General features: G+C 37.9%; 1 protein-coding gene across 1 annotated transcript; it reads left to right on the forward strand.

Moving 5' to 3' along the window:
- Positions 1 to 1,443: 1,443 nt before the first annotated feature.
- ATP5MG (ATP synthase membrane subunit g) lies at positions 1,444 to 7,725 on the forward strand. The gene is made up of 3 exons (XM_039888056.1): positions 1,444 to 1,660; positions 5,448 to 5,608; positions 6,893 to 7,725. The coding sequence occupies exons 1-3, from the start codon at positions 1,609 to 1,611 to the stop codon at positions 6,989 to 6,991; spliced, it is 312 nt and encodes a 103-aa protein (XP_039743990.1). The 5' UTR covers positions 1,444 to 1,608; the 3' UTR covers positions 6,992 to 7,725.
- Positions 7,726 to 10,329: the final 2,604 nt, after the last annotated feature.

Genomic DNA, 10,329 nt, shown 5'->3' on the forward strand with positions numbered 1-10,329 from the left:
ATTTACTGTCACATTCCCTTTCTTGCCCCTTGTTGCTGTACCTCTGCCATGTAAGACCTCAGCCTAAATTAACCAAACCATCCCCTCTGCTTTAATATTCAAGCTACAGACTACTACTGGAGAAAAATGACACAATCTTTAGAGTGATGCGGCCACAAACTTGTGGTTTCTAACGTTGCCCAATAACCCTTCTGCGTGTCCCTAACAGCTATTCCAGCTATTTGAAGAAACTCCAATTCTTTCCCACCCTCCCACTTATCCTTTACACTCAGATGATCTACTGCACTGGAAAGGTAACAGAATTTCCACTTTCAAAATTCTCTCATCATCCCATCTGTGGAAAAGGCCCCACCATTCCAGGGCTGCTCCAATTCCTCCAGCCTTCTTTCCTGCCTCATCAGAGATTTTGTCAATCCCCTTCTCTATCTTCAATCTCCCTTGAGTTCCACATTTCTATTTGGTTTTCTGACTTGTTTTCCTTTATAGCCATATTCATTCATTCCTCAGGCTTCTATTTTTTGAAACTGGTCTAGCTAATGCTTCCATAGTTCCAAATTGACTTTCTCATCCTTAATTGACTTATCTTGAGAAAAATGCTGCTCTCGGCTACTAGTTTTTCTTTCCCCCTAACCATTACATCAGTCAGTTTTACTTCTGCTCAGGCTTCCCCAGGGTACATTAATTCTGTTTTTCTCATCAAATGCCACTTTCCTAACATCTTTTTTTTAGTCATGTTAAATTATAAAGTTTCAACTCTGAGGTATATAGCTGTTGTTTTACATCAACTCAGAGATCTCCTTCTCTAGGAAATCTTCCCAGATCACCATGTCTAATCTGAGAATGATGTCCCTTCTGTTCAGATTGCAACCTCTTCAGATCCCCCCAACTCTGCCGCTAACTGTGGCTTTTTGTCAAAACCCGTGTTAAATGGGGACACTAATATACAGGTTTTCTTTAAATTCCAAAATGTCTGGCATACTGGAAGCCCTCAATAAATGTGACTTTGTTCTTCATATCTGCAATAGTTCCTTGTGGCTGGTTAGGGAATTAGGGGAATTGGATTCCAATCCTGATAGAGGATGCTGGGAAAACCGGGACTACAAAAAATCAGCCAAAGAAAGGCTGAGTCGGGTTCCCCAACTTTCACATGTTTGTCCTAGGACCCTCTCTGCCTTTGTAAAATGATCGTGTTGGTCCAGTAAAAGCTCAGCGGTGCATTCCAGCCCTAACTCCCCACGTTCTCAGAAAGGGCCAAAGCATTTTCGGCAAAAACTGAGGTCGGCGTCACCGAAAGCAAGGAAGGCTCAGGGCGCATGCGCTTTTCCTCCATTCGCGGCTGCCCCAAGAAATGCCTGTTTCTCTGTGCAATCCTATTGTTCTCCATGTGTATTGTGCTCCATCTTTTCGTATCCACTTTTTCCTCTGTGACTAAAGAAGCAAAATTAACTAGCTAAATTCCGGAAGAGACAGTAGGACGCCTAAATATCTTGGACCGGCACGGAAAGAGGAGGTCCGACCTTGGAAGTGGAACGAGGTCCTTCGATGGGTCCTTCCGGGGGGTGACATTCAATCGGCCGTTGGAGGCTACGGACTTCCCTTCGTAGAACTATGGCCCAGTTTGTCCGTAACCTCGCGGAGAAGGCCCCGGCGCTGGTAAACGGTGAGCTCGCGGCGTCAGACTGCCGAGCAAGGTAGAGGGTAGGACGGGATGCCTAGAGCCTGAGAGGAAGACGCGGGCCGTGGGACCCTGCGGTGTCTGCGAGAGCCGGGGCGGGAACGACTTGAAGGTGGGGAGAGCAGGAGGCAGGTTTTCGGCTTCTCTAGCTTTCTACTTCCCTGGCCTGCAGTAAGAGTTCTCTATAGACCCTAGAAGTTCTGAATTCTAACTACCACAGTGAAGGGAGGTAGTATGCGGTAAGCCTGACATTGCCCAGCGGCTGCCGCCATTACACTCCCCCTTAGATCTCTAAGAACGGGAATGTGGAGCACAAGGCTCTGCTGGAAGAGCTAGGGAAGCGGGTGGGAGGATGCAGCGATATGTGAAAGGACATAAATTAGGCCTCATCGGGTTGTCTGGTTCTCAGTGGAGTATTTGAAAGTCTACAGAAAATTTTAAGGTAGGATGAGTTTTTGAATGTTGAGTTTGCTCTCTGTCCTGGCTAGATTCTGAGGGAATTTTTAGGTGAGTTGGGCTTCAGGGAACAGTATCCCTCCCTGTTCCAGTAAATACAGAAAGGGACGTGTGTAAACAGTAATCTGTTATTACGGCTTAGTATTAATGGGGTTTTAACGTTTGAAAAAGCTGAAGCTTTACTGGTAGACTGCTGTATTTCAGGAACAACCCTGAATAGTCAGCCCTGAGTAGTGGTATGCTCTGTGAGTAAATATTTCAGTTGTCTGCTGGGTAGCAAGCTGTTCATTTTATTCCAGAGGTGAGATAAGTTAAATTGATGGAAGCTTCTTCACTAGATGTACGATATTCTAGTAAGTGATTGAAGTGCAAAATTCTTAAGTAGCTTTCGCTCAAATTTGATTATGAAATGCGAATGGAAAGAACTTTTTAAATACCTGTAATATTTTTGAAACTTTTGCAGTATTGGTATTTTCTTATTTATTTTCTCCAGCTGCAGCCAGACAATGTGTTATCGAAGGCCTTACAGTGGTAGATCCTATAAATATTCCATTTTCCCCTCCTACAAAACCCCACAGTCTACTAGTTTAGACATTTTACCAAAGAACTTAAGTTTGCAACTTTACTAAGATCATAAGTGGCTGTATCTGTTACAACAAAAATTTACAATTTTTCAGAAATAAAAAGAGAAGGAATAGTAGCTTCATTCTAAGTTGCAAGTAGGTTTTTTTCTTACCACGGCTTTCACATATTTTAGGTGGCATGTGTTGGGGAATTGTAAACTAATTTTAATAATGAAATCCCAAAAATAGAAGTAATACAAAAGTAACTTTATTACAAAGTAGACAAATTTTTCCCTTTATTATTAAGATTAATTGAAAGATAATGGTTTTGTTTTCTTCCAAAAGCACTCAGAAAGGAGAACTCAACTGGGGCCAGAATATTAAAGTGGAATTATATTTTGCTTGATAACATAACTCAGTGTATTAAATGTGAATGTTAAATATCTAACAAAATTCACTATCTCTTAATTCCCCTGGTGGACAAAGAATCTTACAGATAAGTGTTTTATCATCAAACTTCTTCAGAAAGTTCATAGAGTATGATTTTTTTTTTTTTTTTTTTTGTATTTACTAAACTTGAGACTTTATTTGGATTTCACCAGTTTTTCTACTTTTTGTTCCAGGAACCAAATCAGGGTGCCACATTGCATTGAGTTGTCAGTCTCCTTAGTCTCTGGTTTGTGACAGTTTCCCAATCTTTCCTTATCTTTCATGACCCTGACAGTCTTAAGGTATCTATGTAGGTACCTGAGTGTCCTATAAAGATGTTTCCCAATCTAGCTTTGTGTGGTGTTTTTCTCATGATTAATCTGGCAGTATGGGTTTTGAGAAAGAATACCACAAAGTAAAGTGCTCCAGTCACACACATATCAGATCGTACATGATACCCATATAATGTCGCTGGTGAAATTAGTTTTCATCACTTGGTTAAGATAATGTTTGCTAGGTTTCTCCACTGTAGAGTCACTCACTGTTTTTCCCTTTCCTAACTCTTCTTTAGAAGCAAATAACTAAGTCTAACCCACAATGTATGGAATAGGGAGTGAGGGGAGAAGGGTAGATGCAGCCAGCAACAGAGGTTCCATCTCCTGTAGGAAGGAGTGTCTACATACATTTAAATGGAATTCTTCTATAAGAAAGATTTACCTCTTCCCCATTTATTTATTCAGTCATTTATTGTATGGACTCATGTACATTTATTTCATACTCCATACCTCCAATAGTATGTTATTGATTTTGTTGCTCAATTTGTTGCATTCTTGGTGAGAACTCTCAAGTTTTGCACCTGTGTCCCTCTGGCATACCCCCTTACTTCCTGGCACTACAAGATGCTTCAGACTCTTATTTTCCCTGCCCTAGCCTTAGAGTCAGCCATTTCTCCAAAATAAGAAGCAAATAACTATGATCCATGCTGGATCATATGGTAGAGCAATTCTTAGTATTTTGAGGAACCTCCATACTGTTTTCCATAGTGGCTGCACTAATTTGCATTCCCACCAGCAATGTATGAGGGTTCCTATTTCTCCACATCCTCTCCAGCATTTGTTATTACTTGTCCTGTTGATTATAGCTATTCTAACAAGTGTGAGATGGTATCTCATTGTGGTTTTGATTTGCATTTCCCTAATAGCTAGCTATGTTGAACATCTTTTCATATATTTGTTGGCCATTTGTATGTCTTAGGGAGATACTTTTTGATAGTCCAGTCTTCAGGCTTTCGCAATTCGATTTAGCACTATTTCTTAGAGCTTTATGTCTGCTTAAAGATTGACCCATGGCCCTAAGCACAGAGGATAATGGAGATCATAATTCTAAGAGTAGTGAAACTAATAATAGGAAAAGTACCAAGAGCCTTGGATCCATCTTTGAACAGTGGACACTGTATGAATGTTCACGCATTTGTGTTTTTATTACTTTTGTAATTTTTTTTTAATAAAATGCCTTTCTCTTGCTGAAATCACTACCATAGTCTCACATCTATAGTAGTTGTTGAAAATCTTTTTTTTCTTTTTTTTCCTGAAATGGTAAATACTTTGAGGAATTTCAGCTTAGTAATAGATTCAAGTTTTGGCTACCCTTAACAATACGTGTAGGTTTTATTTTTATTATTTAAGGTGTTTTGAAGGATGATCAACTGTGCTTTTGTTAAAGAAATATTTAATCCAGTACACATTGATGAGGACACTAAAAGTGGATACTTAGCTGATATAATTCCATCTGGATTTGTGGCCAATATTGTGACAAAATTTAATCTTATTCTTAAGTATACCATTCTACATAGCTCCTTCCCTCCCTTTCTGTACCTCTTCTTTCAAATTTTCTGGTCTCTCTACCAAGAAAATATAGTTACACTGCTACTGTTTTCTTGGTTTTGAATCTTAGGTTTTGAAATATAGTTACACTGCTACTGTTTTCTTGGTTTTGAAAGTCACTTATAGTGACTTTCCAGTTAACTAGATTTGCCAGTCATAAATGAAGTAACAGTTCTGGCTGCTTACTGGTAAAGTTCTGGCATAATTTAATGTGCTTATAGCTTCCTGGGTGATAGAACTGCCCTGTGACACAGGTGTTCTTCATCTTTAAAAGCCTCTTGTTACCAGGGAGCAGCTTTGACTTTTCACACCGGGTGCACATTTAGTACAAGTGGTGAATGAATGTGATGCATGAATAAATATTTGTGTCCATCCCACACATCTGCTTCTTTCGGTCTCTAGTGAGTTCATCCTGGTGTTTTGTTTTGTTTTGTTTTCCAGCTGCTGTGACTTACTCAAAGCCACGATTGGCCACATTTTGGCACTATGCCAAGGTTGAACTGGTTCCTCCAACCCCTGCTGAGATCCCTACAGCTATTCAGAGCTTGAGAAAAATAGTCAATAGCGCTCAAACTGGTAGCTTCAAACAGCTCACAGTTAAGGTAACTATGGGCTAAATGAAAACGTATGTACATAACAGAAAATGTCTTCCCTTGGGATTTTTCTGATCATTTTGATTAATGTATGTGTTTTCCAGTGAGGCTGAAACCAACATAATGAGAAATAATCTCTTTCTTGACTGCCAAGAAAGATATTTACCTCTCTAATTTTGTTATCTGGGTTGTAATAATTGGGCTATTATATATCCTAGTTTCCTATTAATCTTATAACAAAGAAGTGAGCATTTTTATTGAGCAACTTTTTTTTCCCATCCTATTTTGGTTAGTATATTAAAATAGGATGGCTTACTTGCTGATTCTGTACTTTTTTTTTTCCATCTGTAGTAACTATTCCCAATTTGGTCCAAAGATCTCTTAGAATATATCATAGGCAGCTAACACTCATATGAAAGATAAAAATACCAAAACCTAGCAAGCATATAATATTGAATTGTGTGAAGATAAAATTTAGAGTTTAAGAATTGGAACTTGTATTTTATGTTTGCTTTGTGGTCCAAGCATAGAATAAAAAACCCTAAATAACTAAATTATTGTTTAATTATTTAGTGCCTATATCTTGGACAGTATGGTTATTTTTCAGGAAACTTCCAATATTTCTGGTCTAATTTGAAGGGGAAAATTCACTTCCAGGTACTAAAAGGAAAAGGCTCAATTTTGTTGTAGAAAGGTATATTTTTTTACCATATTTGCGCTTTTGTGTAACTTGTCTGGAACTACGTGTGTACTTTTTCTCTTCAGGGCAATGGAACGTTGATCTGTGAAACTGAGTAATAACTGAATACTTGGAAAGGGTTAATTAAGCCAGATAATAAATTAATAAAAATGATGTCTAAAGGAGAAGCCAGAGCCCTTTGTCTTTTGATTATTTTGGCCAGACAGAAATATCTATTCAGAGACTTGCCTTCCCATAGCATAGCCATCCATTCATATGAATGCCCGTCTTAATGTGTTAGCTATTTCCAGGATGTGGGTTGTTGTTAGGGCTCATAAAATGTCTCATAAACTAATAATGAAAGTGTTAAGTCAGTTCAGATCTTTAAAGAATGCTTTGAAAGAATTTATAAGCTCTGGATTACTTACCTTACATAATTGAAAGTTCAAGGGTTCTCAGCAGTTGAACAAAGTTAACATCAGTAATTCTTGACTTTGACTAAAACTGCCCTCTAATTTGAATAGCATCTTCATATTCTGTCACTTAATCCTGGAAAAGAACAGTTTTAAATATGTAAGGAAAAAATGTACATTAAAGTTTATGCTTTTTTTCAGGAAGCTCTGCTGAATGGTTTGGTGGCCACCGAGGTGTGGATGTGGTTTTATGTTGGCGAGATCATAGGGAAGCGTGGCATCATTGGCTATAATGTTTGAAGATCAATCTTTAACATCTGTTTCTTTTTGGTTTATTATTTGCATGTTCTTGGATCATGTATGAGCAGACTGGTATTTGAATAAAATAAGAAATGTCAAAATCAATGTTTTCTATATAAAACACTGGATGAAATGTTACGGTTTCTCTTGAAATTAAGTTAGATTGTCTTTTGCTTTAATGTTAATATAACTCTAAATGCATGTCTTTGCTTAGCCAGAAATTGGAAAGAGTGTATGTGAATATACCAACCTGGTACATATATTTATGAAGATAACATTTTAATTTGAAGGTTGAAAATATATTTTATTTCTGCAAAAGGCCTTGAGAAAACTAGAACTTGCTAGGAGAAATAGTAATACCATGTACCAAAGTCAAATCATGTCAGTAATATAAAGAATAAAATTTGGATGGTTTCTCTTTGCTAAAATTAGAGAAAGACCTTTTTGGTGATAACACCTATGTCTAAATATTGGGATATTTGTTGGTGTTCTAAGTATGTATCTTTGTAACATCTTTAATTCCAGGACAGAGTGAATAAGAGCTGTGACCTACATTTTTAATCTAATTTTTATATTTGTATTATTAGTCTATCTGGTTTTATGATTTTTAGAACCTATCTTTACAAAAATAAAATGCCCTGTGGCTATTTATACAGGGTTATAACTCAGTATCATCCAGGGGTCTAAAAAGTATATTATGTCCTGAAATAAATAGAAGTGTTTGGTTATCAGTAGTTTTCTTGAGCCATTTTATTGAGGAGTAGGAGAGACTTAATTATTCATTGGCTTTTCTGGGCATCTTACCGTCTATGAATGGCTCATCGGTACTTGTTGAATCCTTTGTAACTCTCTCGTAGCCATTGCAAAACATGCAGTACCAGCTGATGATAACCAGAAGATGATTGCATATTGGAAAAGCATCATGGCTCACAATATAGTATTAATAGTATTAATCCTTTAATCATATTGAACTTTTATACAATCAGTCCCAGATTTACTCACTGCATTTAGAGCACTGCTGCTTTAGCTTTAAAAAGGGCACAGCTTTTCTAAGTGAGATACAAGAAAGTCTCTGTAGAGACTGCTACTCTTCTGAAATATGAAGTAATTCCTAATACTGCCTCTGCATAAACAGTTGGTCAAAACTGAAACTACCTCCTTTCAAAAAGCATTCAGTAACTTAAAAAATGCATAGCAGAAGACTGAAAAAGATATTACTGCAGTAATGGTGATCTTTATGAGTTTCTCTATTTCATGCAGTGAGTATTAAAATTAACCAAAAACTTGTTATGATCTGTAATGTGATTTTAACCACATGGTCACCCCAGAAAGTTCTCAAAATAAACATTTACTACTCACTTCACTACTACCTCCTCCTCCTCTGCCATACAGTACATCTCTGATATATGTATGGTGGCTAATAGTGCATGTACAAAATATTTGTAAGTTAAAATAGCAGTGGGTTCCTTGAAGTGACCACTTCACCAGGCCTGTTACTTTTTGCCCTCCTAAACCCCAATGTCTTCTAATAGAGAACTGTTTAGGCTATCTTTCACTGAATTTGTGTGTGCCAAGTGTTTGCCATTAACAATTTCATTTACCTTAGATATTTATTGCGTACCTTATAAATCTGGCCCTGTGCTAAATGGTAGAAACATTCATGAACAAGACTGTATACCTGTTTCACAAGAGTTTGGTCAGCTGAGAGGTAATTAAGCATGCAGTTACAAAAATGTGGGAAGTGCGATAATGAGAGGAGTGGAAGGTAATGCTTGAAAGAGTCTAACCCAGACTTGAGAAGAGAGTTCAAGGGAGGCTGTCAGAAGAATTAATATCTAAAGTAAACCAGAACACTTAAGAATTAGCCAAGAAGAAAGGAACAAGGCACATTGGGCAGGTGGAACAGCCTGTGCAAAAGCTATTAAGTCAGCAAAAGTCTGGCACATTGGAGGTTCTGAAAGAATTTAAGTATGGCTGAATCACCAGGTACAGAGGATGGTAAGGTAAAACCAAAAGTAAAGGGGACCAGATCATGAAGTACATTTTATGCCCTATTAAGGATGGGACTATCTTAAAGACTGAATGTAAAACCATCGAAAGATTTGACAGGGCACCATCCCTGCCCTCAGTTTGTAGTGTATCATCAGCCAGCAATATCAATTCCAGGTAAAGCTAGGATAGAAACGTGCACTAGGTACATGTGAGACTGCATGTGGTCCTGCATTTTACTCATTGTAGAAATACAGATAGTAAGCTTCGTGACGGGAGATTATAGTTGTTGAAGTTCAAGCCAGTTAGACAAATATCAGTCACTGTGGTCCAAAGGTATGCTTCCTAAGGACATTGCTATATGAAAATAAGCTTCAACATAGATGTCAAACAGCAAAGCCTCTATGAGGCTTTAAGACCACGTTGAATGTGAAACTCCACATTACATATTTGATCTTTTGTTCTATACACCTCGGCATTGTTTTTGGATGTTTCTTCTCCACTTTTCTCATACCTAAGTATCTCAGTATTTCTAAAGATGGCACAACACTTTTTAAATATATTTGTATTGCACTGTACCTTTTCAAAGCACTTGCACTGACTACCTCATTTAGCCCTCAAATTTCCTTTGAGGCACATGGCATAAATGATAGACCCATTTAACAAGTCAGAAACTAAGCAGAAATGTTGCATGAATTGGCTGGGATCCCATGAATTATAAGCAATGGAACCACGAATTGGGCCCAGGTGATGATCCCATGTTATATAGTCTACCCTGACTTTACTCCTGACCACCTTCTAGACTTCGCTACTTTGTATTGTCACAGTTTCGTTCTGTATTACTTTCTGTATATTCTCAGGCTTGTCAAGCTTGTTCAGCTTCATTGTCTCATCAGATGTCAGGCCACCTAATCTTACATAGCAACATCTAGCTTTGTAGAACTTAATATTTCTTAATTAGTGTGGTTTTATTTCTACCAGAACATCAATTGGTATGATTGTGATCATGTGAGGTGAATACAGTAGTGATTCTACCAGAGATTCCCTTAGCAAGGAATTTACACTAGACCTGCCTACCAAATAAAAGACCCTGATACTAATAAAATACTGACCTGCAAGGCCCTTAACAATCTGCCTTTAATGTTGCCTTAATCTCATTTTGCTACCAACCGTTGTTTCAGCTGCACAATTTCTAACCAGTCCCCATAAAAACTCTGACTTAATTAAATCTCGTCATCAGGTTTTATGCTCACTGCCCCTGATTGTTTTCTACCAATTGCCAGGCTACTCTTGAAAGTTTTTTTCCTCCGGGCTCACTGTCACTCTCCAAAATACTTAGTTCTTGGCAA

This window comes from Pteropus medius, unplaced genomic scaffold (assembly GCF_902729225.1).
Source record: "Pteropus medius unplaced genomic scaffold, Ma_sr-lr_union100, whole genome shotgun sequence".
NCBI classification, from domain to species: Eukaryota; Metazoa; Chordata; class Mammalia; order Chiroptera; family Pteropodidae; genus Pteropus; species Pteropus medius.